Consider the following 16510-nt stretch of genomic DNA (forward strand, 5'->3'; position numbering starts at 1 on the left):
TTCTTCCAAAAACATGTGAAAGCAATCAAAGGAAGATTTTATAATTTCAGGTATATCATGGAAAGTGCTATTCATCAGTGTCTTTAGAGCATCCCTAAAGATGAGTATGCTGAGGTTTTCTTGGCATGGGTACAAAGACTTTAGACATGTGTAAATGTTAACGGGGAATGCTTTGAGGAATTGAAAGTATTAAGAATCTGCTGTACATGTTTTCCCTATTTTTAGATGATCTTTTGCATTATTTATTGAACGACCCTCGTACTATAGATTAAGTTAGGCAATAGCATCATCATGTGCGGTCAGTGCTTAGCTCTTCCCATAACCACATTTTAAAATAATATTCACTATAAATCGGAATAGTTACTGAATTAATACAGTAAAGTTTTAAAAACAATGGTATTGTGTGAACATTGAATTATACATTTCCTTGTTTTAAGCCACTCAAATGGATTTCTGTTTAAACTTTATAGGGAAAAAAAGCATCACAAAGCACAGTGCACAGTGCAAAAAACCCTTAATCATGATGCTTTAGCCATAAAACTTGATTTTATTTGAAACTCAGATGTTTTGGATATGTGTGCAGTTAGTTTGTTAAAATTGCCTATAAATGGTGTGTTCTGTACAGGAAAAGCTATTGACTTTTATACAATAAAGAAATGAAATCATAATTATTTAATGATTTAATTCATTATTGATATTCAAATTTTACATTTATATACCACACAGACCGTCCAAATCAATGTTGGTATTCATTACGGTCAGAGAGATGGTATTTACGTGTTTATATGTTTAGCTCAACTTCTGTAATGATTTGTGATCTTGAAAGTTTTAATATTTTGGTTTAGTAGGAAGCACCATTTATCGCTAAATCGCTGGTGGAATGTTGTTATACCGGAAAGAAACGGAAGGCAATTCGTATACATCGTGTCAGGTCAAATCAAAATTTTATTTGTTCATTTAGTTTCCACTGAAAGACAATAAACAACAGAGAAAATAATGTCATTTGTCAATATAATAAGACATACAACATCACATAAAATATATAGCTTAATAAAAAATAAAAGTTCTTGTAATACATATTACATTTAAAACTCAATGTTCTGATCAGAATTATCCCTTACAAAGTAATAAATGCGGGTACAAATTCAAGTTCAACCAAGAGTTTCTGATCCACATCAATCCTCTAAAAACCCGCTTGTTAGGTGCAGAGCTGGTCAGAAATTTTTTTTTAAATGAACTTAGTCCATATTTTTTATAACTCTAGTGTATATTTTCATAAAGATGCAAAATTAATGACCATTGCACTTTTTATTTTAATTTTCAAAGTTTGGTTAGCTAATATGCTGCTAAGTTACTAATGTTGTTACAAATTCTTTGAACAATGTTCCTTTTTTATATACTAAGAGTTAAACGAGATTAAATACTATTTAAAATATTATTTAATTATACAGCTGTATACGGACATACATTGATTGTCAACAGTATTACATCGTATTAAAACAAACAACATAAGTAAACTTTTTTTTAAACACAACATAAACAAGAGCAGCACTTCTTCTCCTCCTGGACAGCAGGTGCTTCCTGATGCCTTGTGAAACTGAGGAAAACCTGTTCTAACGTCGTCTGATGCACAGAGTAGTCCTCAATATCAAACTGAGATTTTGCTCGCTCCATCTCTCCAAACACTCTGCCCAATGCTACATTGTTGTCCGGAATTTGAAAATGCACGTAGCCCTGGTGATCATCAAATATCGTGCTGTCCGGAAATGTAGCTTTTACAAAGTTTTTAAGGGGCTCAGATGGAGCTGTTGTGCCATCTTTTTGTTGGGCAAGCCTTGCAATGAGAGTGTATCCATGGCCGAATTTGTTCTTTAAATGTTGTGGACTTCCAAAGCAGACAAACTTTCCATTTACCATTATCACAATCTTTGTACATAATGCGTCACATTCTTCCATGCTGTCGTGCAGATATTAATTCAATAGTATGACTTTTTTATCGTAACATTGAACTGATCTATTTGTTATATTAACCTGTCTTAATTTAAGATTTACATATATTTACTTATGTAAACACCAGGAAAATTATGATTAACTATTCAGTTTGATACAACATTAAATTGATATGATATATGAAGATGACGAACAGTTATCAAGCTCAAAAATCCGTTGGAACAATTATACAAATTGAGAGAAGAGCAAACACGGACAACTTAAAAACTTTAATAACTATACCTATGAGAGGTGAGGATTAGGGTCCGCCCACTGGCGCGGACCTGGGAGAGAACATTCCAGAGCTGTCTTCTGGCAGCTGGATCCATCCCCGTTGTGGGTTCGTCAAGGAGAATAAATGGAGGATCTCCAATCAGAGCGATGGCTGTGCTCAACTTCCGTTTGTTACCTCCACTGCAAAAAGTTCCAACGTTCTGTTTAACAATTTTGCAAACATGATCTTTAAAATTTCAGTAGATTCAACTTGTACTAAAAATGGCTGGTCTCTCTCAAAATGCCCAAAACTGTAAAAATTAAACAAATTGAAAGAATCAATTTTTGTTCAAATCTGTGATGTTCAAAATAAGTGCTTATATAAATGTAGTACGTAATATCCATGCCACTTCCTGTCTGCTTGAGATACACTAATTATCAGTACTTATGTACAACATTTACCTGTACGTGCCACACTGCCTATCAGCATACTTTCTAAGCATCATAGTCTCTAATAATTCGTTGACCACGCCTTTAATTTGGGATTCCTTGATTCCCCTCAATCTGGCATACATGGTCAGTGTCTCCCTACCCGTCATTTGATCTATCAGGGCGTCAAACTGGGGACAGTACCCAAGGTTCTGTTGTACCTATGAAAATAATTTATGATCGAGCCACTTCAATAACATGAATATTAAGTATTAAGTACAACATTTGTTGTTCATAAATTGCAATCTTGAATCTTTATTTTGGTCTTTACCTAGTTACATATAGATGTAATTAAATTTTAAAATTATTTCAATTCTATTTGAGCGACATCGTGAAGATTATCCTCTGCAAAGCAAATTGCAACGTTTGGCCTTTGGGTTAATTGACAATTTCAAGATTCTTTGTTGTGTACATTCATGGAGCTAAATCCTCCGAAATGTGCATATAAAAAGATTTGAGTACGAACCATTTCAAGTTCCGTTTTGACGTCATAGCCATTCAAGTAGGCGTTACCACCTGTCACCAATTCATCCCCCGTCAACATTTTAAATGTTGATGTTTTACCCGCCCCGTTTTGTCCTAAGAGTCCGAAGCACTCTTGTTGCGACACGCCCACACATACACCTTTGACAGCAGTGTACGAACCATAAGACTTGCTGAGGTTTCGTAGAAGCAAGGATTCAGTCTTGAGGAGGCTATCGATAGAAGTTTTATTGATGCGGCGCTTTTCTTCTTCGACATCATCGTCGTCTGGGATGGCATCACTTTTACCGACCTCTGACGAGACAGCAATGGGGTCACGATTACAGATCATATATCGGATGCGACTGATAACGCCGAACTCCACTAAGAACACAAGGATCATGTAGAAAAGTCCCTGTGCTGCCATGAAAACGAAATATTTTCCAACACCCGGAATCTCCCAAGCTAGGTAATTCTTTTCAAAGATTAAACAGTTCTCCGTGCAGATATCTGCGAAAAACGACAAATGTAAAGTATCAGTTTAGGCAAGTCTCCTTATAAAATCCTAGGTAAAAAATTACTTTTAGTATGTGTGTTAAGGTTTGGAAAAAATTGTACTTAATATACTTTTTATTGTGATTGAAATGACTCTAATTCACTGATGGAATTAATATTGTTTCCTTCATTGTTCCTAATGATGCTCACCTCTGCAGCAGGATTTAATTTGAGGATTAGGAAGAGAGCACATAATTTCGTAGTTCAACTTTGTGCACGTGTCTATGTATTCGTAATTCACATACATGTTCATCAGTGTCTGACCCAAACAGTAGTTTGGGAGGAATATAGTAAACAACCAATCAAAAGTATCGGATATGTCTTCTGATATGCCGAGGTCAGGGACTCTGAGAGTGAAAACAGCCATTATTGTAGCAAGACCTACAAATGATTTGAAACATGGAAAAATTCAAGTATAACTTGAAGTTGCAGCTCAAATTGAATATAACTGCCTTTCAAGTGGGATTTTAATGTGGCACTAATTTACATTACTGGATACATTTTCGATGCTTAATAAGAATTAAAAAAATACAAACCTGTAAGAATATTTAATAAACTTCCAGCCACCATTCCAGAAGCTGGTGTTTTAAACAGATAGTAGAATATATACACAAATGGCATGCAAGCCCAGCCATACAGGAAGAACATGGCGTAAATCAGTCCAAGACGGTTATCTCCCGTGTAAGCCTGGGTTTGGAAAGCAGCGAAGCAAATCATGATCAGGATAATAGGAATCTGATAGTTCAGTAGATCCCACACAAGGTTGGACATCCAATAGGCAGAAGAACTCACGCCGCTAACCTTCTGAAGGTGTTTTGCTCCGGTTATTTTTTCCTTGATCAGAAATATAATGAAACTCGTGGAAAGAAAAGCTAATCCAAAGAGCATGCAAAAGGCGATGGTGAAACCAGTTCCTCTTGTGGCATATCCAATGCCACGACTTGTGTCATCCAACGGTCTAGGGAAGGGAAAATTAGTGGTCTGAATGGAATGATTTTTACTGGTGAAATGTTTGAGCAAAGAATCCATTGTATAGGTCAAGCTTATCGCACTTGCATGCAGTGGATCTCCATTGAAATACGACGTTATGTTGCCAGCGGACGCACTTTCTATGTCAAACATACTCCCAATAATGTAGTTTCTTTTGAAAATTGCTTGAAGGACTCGCTTGGATTCTTCAATGATAAAATCATCGAAGTCATTCTGGTCATATTTCAAAACTTTGTATCCATCAGACATTATAGAATCTGCATAATCAGCTGCCATGGACTTACTCATGGGAAAAGCAGATTTCGAGGTATACATTGCCAAATTGTCTGGAAACGGTTTCAAATTCAATAATAAAGATGATTCGTCCTCTTGCTTTGGGAGAGTCTTTTCCACGGTGAGAGCTAGGAGGGTAAAAACAACTGGAACAAGAAGCTGGACCAAAGTGACTGTTCTGTTCCTCCAGGTATGGATTACTTTTTTGACAAACATGCTGTAAAACTGCTGCAGAGCTAGAACTGTTCCGCTATTTTTCTTCAGACCAGTATTGAATCCTTTAATAAGAAATCAAACCTTTAATGAGAAATCAAACCTACTGATGAAAAAAACCCATTGCCCCCTATACCCCTTTTATAAATTAAATTTTTTAAAAAAAAATTTCCTCACTGAAATAGAACGTAGGATTTACCTATGTAAGTTTCCTCATTAGCAACTTTTAAATTTTGAACCACTCCATTCTTTGTTTTGTCCGCCGAGCCGTTAGTGACGCCATTGGGGATATCGTTAGTACTGCCGTACCCGCCGTTCTCATAGGCCACTGAAGACTTAGAAGGAGTGTACATTTCTTCTTCAGATCTTTGGCTGCTTTCCCCAACTCTATCAAATATTCAAAGATTGAACAAGATTAAAAGAATGTCGATACCAATTTTTAACAAATCTTCCATTAATCTTCAATGCTTTGCATTCTACTGAACTTTTTCTTTATCAGAAAATTTTAAATTGATATTAATAATGACATGCAAAACTTTACATCACATAGACTTAGTCTCTATATCACAGTTGTTCAGAAGGTATATACCCCCCCCCCCCTTAAACTTTTTGAGCATGGAAAAACAACTTGTTCAGTCGGTGGGGCAAACAATGTCTTCAATTTAGCCTTGATAATAATAAATTCTTTGTCTGTTTTTTTCTTAGCAAAAACAAAAGAACAAGAGATAAATTCAGAGTTCTTTAACAGAAGACACATGCAGGACCCTGTTTTTGCTTCTTAAAATTGTCTACCCACTTTGCATACATATAAAATGGTGTTAAAATTTGATAAATAGGTTTTGATTACTTCTCTACATCTCGATTTATAAGCTATATACATTCATCTGTATTTTTTCCGTGTTATAAGTAGGTGTATCCTGTTGAAAGGATTTACAGATAAACAACAGTAAAAAGTCTCTTATACACTATATACATAACAATAAGTGGGATTGGCAAATATCACTGAGTCTACTGTGCGTACACAAACTGTATATATACACTGTTGATAATATATCAAAATGCACACACATTATTTAAATGTACATACATTCTTTAAATTCAATTTCACATGTTTATGATGATTATACTTCGATGACTACAGTGTTTTTTTTATTTTGATGAAAGGAAATTGTTGTATTGAAGCACTGTATTAAAAAAAAAAAGTAAGCATAAAACTAATGTTTTAGTTTTTTTTAATACCACCTCATAAACTAAAATAGTGTAAATTTTCATGAATTAGCGGAATCTTTTCCTAAAATTCAGAAGAAGTTGCGTCATTCTAAGGCAATTTGTATTCAATATTAAGATAAGAAATAGTAATCGAACTAAAAAGTCCGATTTAAATCAAATTGAGAGTGGGACAAACACGGACCCCCGGAAACATCAGAGGCGGAACGATGCCATAGAGGAGTAAGCATCCCTCGTCGGCAGGTCACACCCGCCATGAGCCCTTTGTCTTGATCGGGTAGACAGAGTAATCCATAAACAATCTAGTATGAACATAATGGCCAACAAAACTGTATCAAAACATCATTCAACTTTCGACATTACCACAGGCTGTAATTGCTAACAAGGTAATAGTATACATCAAAGAATTTGCAAAATGTTGTATTTAAACGAGATTGTTGATACCCTTATGTAACATCATTATAATTTGTCGGTAGTTTCTCACGGTTTAGAAATTCTTCTTACAAATCAGTTGGGAGACATAAACATATATGCAGGTGACAATGGTGTATTTCCACTTAAATGCTACTTAAATGAAGAAAGTTGAGGTCATCATGTTTATTATTCAGTTGCTAGTTTGCCATTACAGTCTTTCTCTTGTAAAAACATCCACATCAAGAGATTTCTTCTTTTAATGTAAGTTTTTTTTTATTTTGCTTTTAAGAATACAAAATCAACTACGTCTGATAACAAAATACGACCCATAGGTATGTTCTACATATTGTTGGAAAACCTGGTCATGGTTCTTTTTCTTGCTAACTTATATATAATAATATATGTACAATATAATAATATAATAATATATAAACATTTCTGATAAAACTACACATTGTGTCATCAACCTTTATTCTTGCTACAAACTAACAAAGGAAAATTAAGACATTGAGATGGTGTTGAGAGAAAAACTTGCTTCCAAAGGAATCCAGTGTTTCAAGGATTGGGATAATTTGCTAATTGCTAAAGGATATGTTAGAGGTTTAGAAAAATAAGTAATGGAATATCTACGGTAACTTACACTTGTCTCGGACATTACTGCAGGTGATGCAAGACATATAACGTTAGAAATGTGAAATGATCCGCATATGAACTATTGCAAAATTCAATTTTGTTCTCAGAATTAACTGTTGAGTAGATGTTATTATTGTGAAATAATTTAAGACAGAAAACAATTTGAAAGATGGTTCATCTTTGGTCGGTAGCGGCAAAGTGGTCAGTGGCGTAAGGTAGCTTAGTATTTATCCAGTTCTGCATGTTTGAATGATACTTTCATAAAATGTTAAGGTAAGACGACATATTTATTAATACTCAATAATAAATAATTTGGTCCAAGAATTTGTCATTGAAGTATTACTACTTTAACAAGATTCCTTACAAAAAATCAAGATACCTTACCAGACACTTGTGCAACTATTAACAATGTTATTTACTATATAATCCTAATGGAAATCATTAGTATTTCCAATATCACATTCTTTTGTATCTTTATCTACATATACATTTTGAAAAGAGTTTAACAATAACAAGATAATGACAATTATGATTAAATTGTTGTATATTACGAATAGAAACAAAACAAATATTCGAGCAACTTGTTGTCTGACCTTAAAAAGAAAATTAACAATACACTGTACTAATATTAAGAATTATATCGGTAAAAGATTTTCAGTTATAGAGTATGCTATGGTTGCCTTGCCAAATCAACACTGGGATCAACGCTCCAACATTCTTTTGATGATAAAATAATAAAACACATAGTAGCTTGGGATTTACTGAGTTCTGTACGAGCGTGTTTGAATGATGCTTTCAGAAAATATCAAATAAAAATTAAGAATTGTATAGGTATGATATATGGAGATAACGAACAGTATTAAAGCTCAAAGTCCATTAAAACAATTCAAATCGGGAGCAGAGCAAACACGGACCTCCAAAAATAGAGGTGGGATCAGGTGCCATGGAGGAGTGAGCATCCCCTGCCGACCGGTCACACCCGTCGTGGATGCTAAATTTACATTGATATATCCACACTGAGATCAATGCTCCTCCATTATTTAGATAACAAAAGATTCTTTTACCATTATTCAAAGGTTGAAAATTCAATGAACTGATATGGAAGGTAACTCTTACTTAAGAAAGACCTCCTCCATTGTTGTGGCAGACGTTCCAAAACTTGTTAATTTCAGCTCTGATTTCCTTTTCTCTATTTCATTGAACAGTTGTTCAAATTTTGGTGATTCGTCAAATGGAAGAAGATATGACAACTCTGCACTGATCTCGCTCTCAAGTTCAGCCGCTGGGATGTGCTGCTTGATTACGTTCGTCACAGCGGTGACGTCACATCCTTTATCCTTCACCATGACAAGATGGTATCCAGCTCCTGTATAAGCATTATGGAGATAGAAAAATATATAATATCTGTTATATATCATTATGAAAATTTTATTCAAAAACGTGCTTCGATGTTAATCAATTGTAAAACATTTTTTCGGCTATTCCCTGTGATGTTTCACTATATTCTGTAAATGATTGTAGAATGACTTTGGTCTGCTTTCCGCTATCACGCACATCTTAGTCTATTCATCATAATTATATGCTTTTTATTGTAAATATCTACATGCATGAGCAAATGTTACTGGCAATTTTTTTTCGGAAAAAAATTAGGCTGTAAATATATATATATTATTTTACCATATAACTTTTTCAGAAACAAAGACGTTCCACAACATTTGACTACTCCTTCCGCCATAATGGCAATACGATCACCAAGGAGATCGGCCTCGTCCATAAAATGAGTGGAAAGAATCATGGTTTTATCTTCTCTGAATTTCTGTAAAATTTCCCAAGTTTGGCGTCGAGCCGCCGGATCCATACCGGAAGTTGGTTCGTCCAGGATAATGACCTTAAAATCATTTTTTTTTTTTTAATAATCTCACACCCATGATATTTTTTGAAAGTTTTTATGATTTATCATTTAAAAATTTTTTATGATTCATCATTAAAAGATAAGATTTATTCTTAGATTTTTCATAGATATTCTTTGCAAAAGAGAGAACACTTTGTTTTTGCTACACGAAATACCGGTATGAATAATGTTTGTACAAATATTCAGACGAGTTTTACCTCTGAACCTCCGATTAATGCTATTCCAACAGACAACTTTCTTTTCTGTCCGCCAGATAGAGTCATGGAGAAGTTCTTCCTCTTGGCTTCTAATCCCAATACCTTTATCATGTCGTCCACTTCTTTGTTTACATTTTTCTTCGGACAACCTTTCAACTAATATTCAAATATTCACAATAAGGGTAAATTTTTTAGACAGATTCTCTGATTTACGGATTCTATCACTTTAAAGTCAATTTCAAAAATATATATACGTTATACATAGAATCACTGAACATACAGAAACATTGACGGAATAAATGTCAAAATTTCTACTTGTCAAAATTCTTGTTACTTAACAATGTTAAATACAAGTAGACCGTCAACGTTTCCGCTCGACAAAATTTCTGAAATCGACAAATATTGAATTCTTCAATATAATCACGTTTACAGTATTAATCTATCATTAACTTTTCTTCATGGAAAACTATTTCTAAGATCAAATTTATTCGTATGTTAACTAGGTAAGAAAAGGTTTTATTTTAGTACGTATGTACCTGTGCGAAGAATTTCAGATGCTCCTCAACAGTCAGTGTATCAAACAGAATGTTATGCTGAGGACAGAGTCCTAGACTCCTCCTCACGTTCTGAATGTCCTCACAAATATCATAACCGTTCACTGTCGCTGTACCCGATGTAGGAGGGAGGAAACCTGACACAAGATATAGTTGTTAAAATACTTGATATATTGGGGGGTGGGGGGGGGGGTGGAGTGGATTGAAGGTATTGTACAAGTGTTTCAAGAACTCTGAACAATTGAAGAATTAGTCAAAATACACATGAATTCTGATCATTTATTATTTTGTCTTTACCTGTCAGCATGGACATGGTTGTTGTTTTGCCAGCGCCATTATGACCCAAGAGTGCTGTGATCTGACCTTTGAAAATATTCAGTGTTGTGTCGGCTACCGCCACTTTCTTCTTCTTCCCGCCACCAAACTCCTACCAGCGTAAGTGAAATTTTTTATATCAGTTTTGTCCAAAAAAAAAAAAACAACAACTTAGGAAAGAATGAAACATACACTATAAACACAGTAAAACCTGTAAACAAGCCCTATAGTTCGTGTACCTTTCTAAGATGGTTGATACTAATTCCGACAGATAAACCATTAGGGTCTCTTTCGAAGTATTTTGGATCCAACTTTCCTGTATCACTCGATGTTGAGGAACTTTGTGTTGTGCCACACCAGTAATTTTTCTGGAAAATGCAACTCACGGGTAGCATTCTTGCAATTTAAGGATACATATAAATCTTTTTTTTAATTTAACAAATAAATGGCTACTGTTTGGGGTTTAGGAGTATGTAAATTATAGTTACGTACATTGAATCACATACTGTAAACTTGAAAAATTACGCTTAGGGGTAATTTAGCTATGTAATTTTTACAAAAAGTCTTTCGCGAAATTATTTCCCCGCGTGAAAATATCTTTATACATACTGATAAAATGAATTATTATATACCCAAGTGTGTATCACTCAATTCTACTGTAGATTTCGTACAATTACGTGAAGGTGTGATCCGACTTTATGGATCACCACACTGTGGTTTTCTGAATCCATATCACCCCTCTTTGAAATTGATGACGTAGTACACAGAAACATGACGTTATTTTTCATGTGCATCAAAAAGTTCCTTGACAAAATGCTTTGTTTAATGGAAAAATCTTATATAATTAATCTCAAAAGTTTTTTTAAACTATATTTTGCTAGTTGTAAAGGGGGTATATAATAAATTTATCATTATAACAGTAACTTGATCCGAAGAGCCGTATCACGTCTCGTTGACAGGCGCAGATCATCAGATTAAACTCGACGCTTCGCGTCTCGTTTGATCTGATGATCCGCGCCTGTCAACTCGACGTGATACGACTCTTCGGATCAAGTTACTGTTATAATAATGTATATTTATATATTGGTACCGCGGAAGTAATACCCATGCGTATGGTTATCTGCTGATAATTGGCGTTATTAATATCACGCGTAAATATCAAGGTTTACAGTTAACACTGAAGCAGTTTTTGCATGAATTACCGTGGGTTCTAATATATGGTATATTAAATATTTTTATATAAACGATTCACAATTCTTCGAGTTGATATCAAGTTTGCATTTCAAGAAACCGTACTATTCATAAATAAAATTAAAAAGAAATATTTCCTACCGAAAGAGGGAAATACCATGGCAAGGGAACACCATATTCTCCCGGGAATACGCCATCTACATACCACGTGATGACGAGATAAATTCCACTCGACCCCAACAACATCAACATGGCGTCAAGCAATGAAAAGTTGTCGTCAACAGTTGCTGGTTCAGCGAAATTATTCCACTGTGCACCATATCCTAACAAAAAAAGACGTTTGATAATAAATCTCAAAAGTGTAAAATTAAATTTAAGTTTTGTTGTTTATCCTCATCTGACTTTCAACAAAATATACCTGTTCCTTCATATATTCCAATGGTATTTATTCCAAAGGCCATTCCCATATTGTTAAGAATACAAATCCCGAGTTTTTCCGATTTTGACATTGTTTCGTATCGACTTTGGAGGAAGAAGTATGGAACATACGTACAGAAATAACCTATTCCACTGGCGAAGGCGGCCGAATTCGCTAGAATAAAAACAGGAATTCAACAAAAATTATAAATTATGTCTTATTCTAGTATAGAAAACACAGGAAAAATTAAAAGGTTCATCGTTATCATCAAATATCTAGGATAAACTCACCAGTTATTTATATTGTCATTGTATTGATCTTTTCTTGTGCTAAGTATCTCATTAGCAAAACTAGTATATAAAATCATTTATATTGACCATTTTATGATCTTAGAAATGGTAGGTACTTCTTTTATGTCAAAAAAAAGTCATCGATGGTTTGGAATTTCAGTAGGAGGTCACATGTCAATGCCTGCATCACACCGAGCGGTCAAACAGTGACGCACACTGTAAATTTCACATAGATCAAAATGTTAGCACTGACAACGGACTTGCATGTGCATATGCCCTCAGCGTTTTCTATACGACAAATATTCTTACGTCATTAATGTTTTATCAGAAACACCCAAAAGTCCAAACTAGCGATGAAAATGTCTAATAAGTAAAATATACGATACCTTTGTTGAAAAATGTGCTGACCATAAAACAGAAACAGATGATAGACACGGAATAACAAAGGAGGAATACAAAGAACAGGGAGGGATCGGTCTTGGCGAGCACCTTGCCTTTGTCTGAAACCTCTATAGAGAACAAGATGCTGTAGAAGGCTGAGGCAATGATGAGGTAAATTGAACTTTTAAACAGCCAGGACGCCCAGTAAATGGAGGAGTTCAGACCCATCAACTTCATAGACTCCTGTACAATGAAAAGGTTTGAACGGTTATGAAGGTCAGCGTTAGTTCTTTCATATTGTCGATTTTATCATCAGGGAAGCACTTTGAAATAAGAACTGACAAATGCTATCGATTTTTGAAATACAAAAGTAAGGACTAACTCTGATCGTGCAAGAAATGAATTATAATAAACTCTTAAGCCTACTTTCAATTTCTTTTCCTTTTCATACACAATAGCTTTGGTTGTTTGTAGTGAAGAGAGGATGAATCCAAGAATAAGGAAGAAAGGAAGGTACATCTGTATAACAGTAGTCAGGTTGTCTTTAGTGTAGGGTGGATAAGGCATCTTCTTCATGAAGAAGTCATAATTATTTAGATTAGACGTTGCATTAAAATGCTCGACAATGGCCATATCTACAGCATACTGGAAAGCTAAGAAACCGGTCCCTTGGTAATCTGTAAAATTTAAATATAATCATTCGTGGAATACTTTTGTTTCCAAGAAATATTTTTAATAAATACACATGTATTAATATGTTTATAAGTTCTTATGAATGTCAGTCCGTCGAACTTCTTTGTGATTCTTTGTGTGTTCTTCGTGATTGAGAACTTAAAACTGACATAAAAGGTAGTAGCACATATCTTTAATACAAAGATCTTATGTTGCTAAGTGTTCTTTTGTTTCTGAATAATGTTTTTTATTCATAATTCAGAAAAAAGAATAACCTGGATTGCCTCCCGTTGATATGTTATTTCTTGGACCAGTGAGCTGAAAGAAGGGATACACATTCTTGGTGAGCCATCTGTCAGATACGTCCTTCCGGGCCACGCGCAAAGTGTAATCCACATTGCTTGGTAAACCGGAAGCTGCCTTCATGAAAGAAATTCCAGCGCGAACTTTTATATGATTTTTTTCGTGGTATTCCAGTAATGACTCTTCGCTGTCAAATCCGTATACTGAAGAAAAAGTAGTCAATTTGAAGACGTAGAAGTTATTGGTGGCGAAGATACAACAGAGGTATCAGGCGAAAGTATCAAATTTAAAGGATGAAAAAATTGTAAGAAAAAAATCCAAGGTGGTTGCTTCTTTTAGTTAAAGTATCGCGTATAAATGTATTTCTTTTGGAGAAGAGAATATTCTACTTACCATGCCAATGGTGTTGCGTTCTGTTATCTATGGAAAAGAAGAAATTTCACACACTGACTCACTTCATAATTATATTTCAATCAATGTAAATAAGACTACTTCTAAATATATTTTCATTTGCTGCATTAATTTTTTTTTTTGCCTTAAATATATGCATATAACAGTTTTTATTCTCAAAAAAGAGAACATTTGATTAATTTAGATATTAGAGAATATTTATCAATTACCTAAACTAGTAGTATTTGGTAAATAATTGCGGAAATTTGTCATTAAGCTTCTAACTGCTGTAGTATTGGGTGAGTACAGAATTTCGTTTTTCATTCCCTTTAGAAACACATCTTGAGGTTGGAATGGCGGCCATATTGTTGGATCTGATATAGTTTCATTCTTCGCAATAAGTCTTATACAGACCAGAATCACTGCAAACACTATTGGTAGGACGATTTCAAACACAGTTACACACACTTTCCTTTTCTGTAGAAGCCAATTCTTCCATAATAATAAAACAAACTGCTTTCCAAGGTTAGTCATAATGTTCACTCAAGAATTGTCTTTGTCCTCTTCAGAAATACAGATCTTTATGTCTCCTTAAACTGTGGAAAAAGTAAGATGTCTATAACTAATGACACAAATCTGAGAGGTGAGAATGAGAAAGTCCCTGATAATAGATGTCTCTGGCATTTCATAATATAAAGAAAATTAGTTTTTTACCTAGAAAATATTGATTAATGCATACTATAGTACTTTCTTAGTGAACGGCACACGATTTTTAGTCAAAGGTGTGTACAAGAAACAAGGGTTGAAGTAGTATTGTATTTCTTAACGTGCTGTATTGAGTAGCTAAACAATTATTTACATTATATTGAAATTAGGGCCACAAACAGGAAGTGCGAATAACGAACGAAAAGGAAAAATTATAAATCTTTTATTTTCCACCATAAAAACCATGGATACAATAAGCATTGGGTGATTGATTTCTATAGCCGTGAGAAATGAATCTACGATGATATTAAAAAAAAAAAGAATTACCTTTATATTTAAGCTTGTTGCGCCCTGATTGTGGCGTATTTACAATGTGGAAAGAGAAGCATACCTACCTGAATGCCTATAGCAACCGTTTTCTTCACTGGGGTCTTCACGCCACTTTATGACGTCACTATTCTTGGTACGGATTTTGATGACGTAATCTTATATAAGGAATCCTGTGACGTTCTCAAACACAAGGTGATAGCTAAAACAACCCCCCCAAAATACAGAAAGTTTTGTGTACCCAAATCCGAATAATTCCTTATATATTGTTTACCTTAACCAAAACAAATAAGCACTTAAAACGTCAGTACCAATTGAAATTATTACAATCGGTACCGGCATAGTATCAAAATATAAACAGAAAGTACTCTTGTACTGTACTGTATGTAATGTGTACATTCATTCAGAGAATATAATCTAAAACGCTCAATTATGTTAATTGGTATGATTATTCTTACCTCTATTAAGATTTGCGTAGTGAATACTCTATACCAGGGATACAGTTAAGACAAAATTCAAACTCCCCTTCCTCACGTGTGCAACAACGCGATTTGAGTCATTTTTATAGCATGTAATATATCTTCAACCTTTCACACACACTATCGATAGTCAACCTTAACCTTTCGTAGTCATTATCTCTAAACACGTGTACCCAAAAGTCAACAAATACCGAGATCAACAGCAGAGAGACGTCGATTATTGAATAGTAGGTCCCTTATATATTGTTGGTTTCGTAACTGCAGTTTCACGTGCATGCATTTACTGTGCATCAAAGGATGGACAAGTCTTGTGACAATTTTATAAATCCCTGGAATTTATCGATTGCGCAGACCACACCTTTATGTGCTTGTAGGAACCTATGGAATAATTCCGTTTTCCCCTATTCACAAAGTTAACGTTATTTAACGGAATGAAAAGCTTTTTTGTCATAAAAATATTTCTGTAAACCAATATCAATTGAATCACAATGGGGTCACTTGATAAACGAGTAGGGGAATTTTCGCGAATCAGAATATTTTACGCCGATACACTGCATGTACACTGTTTTTGCGCACCTCGATCAGGGTGTTTTTTTTTGTTTTGTTTTTTTTTTTAAACATTTAGATCTGCACTAGTCAGTAATTCACTTCCAAGATGAATCAAGTCCTAACTTCTTCGGATGTGTGTATTTTCTAAAAAAAAAATTAAAAAAAAAAAAAAAAAAAAAAAAAAAAAGTACAGTGACTTAAAAATACTGGAATGATAACAAAATCGTCGCTTTTGTTCTGAGCAGCAATCCATTGCAAAGCTTTTGCTCAGCCTGATCCTATGATTAGTGATTTGAACAAATTTTAATAAATTAATGTACATTGCATAAATTTATAAATCATTGTGAACTTGCCAGTCTTCCGAGAGAT

General features: G+C 34.4%; 1 protein-coding gene across 1 annotated transcript; it reads right to left on the minus strand.

The window, feature by feature from the left end:
• Positions 1-927: 927 nt before the first annotated feature.
• LOC133187480 (phospholipid-transporting ATPase ABCA3-like) lies at positions 928-14636 on the minus strand. Its single transcript, XM_061322873.1, has 20 exons — positions 14312-14636; positions 14085-14111; positions 13664-13894; positions 13143-13393; positions 12722-12959; positions 12046-12219; positions 11769-11950; positions 10676-10804; positions 10419-10548; positions 10104-10258; positions 9568-9723; positions 9136-9346; positions 8575-8824; positions 5384-5571; positions 4245-5249; positions 3859-4089; positions 3158-3663; positions 2665-2852; positions 2233-2403; positions 928-1957 (listed from the first exon to the last, which is right to left on the minus strand). The coding sequence occupies exons 1-20, from the start codon at positions 14613-14615 to the stop codon at positions 1525-1527; spliced, it is 5160 nt and encodes a 1719-aa protein (XP_061178857.1). The 5' UTR covers positions 14616-14636; the 3' UTR covers positions 928-1524.
• Between the last annotated feature and the right edge of the window lie 1874 nt (positions 14637-16510).

Source organism: Saccostrea echinata, unplaced genomic scaffold, assembly GCF_033153115.1.
Source record: "Saccostrea echinata isolate AGI-Se365-2 ecotype Australia unplaced genomic scaffold, CSIRO_AGI_Sech_v1 ptg000015l, whole genome shotgun sequence".
Taxonomy (NCBI): Eukaryota; Metazoa; Mollusca; class Bivalvia; order Ostreida; family Ostreidae; genus Saccostrea; species Saccostrea echinata.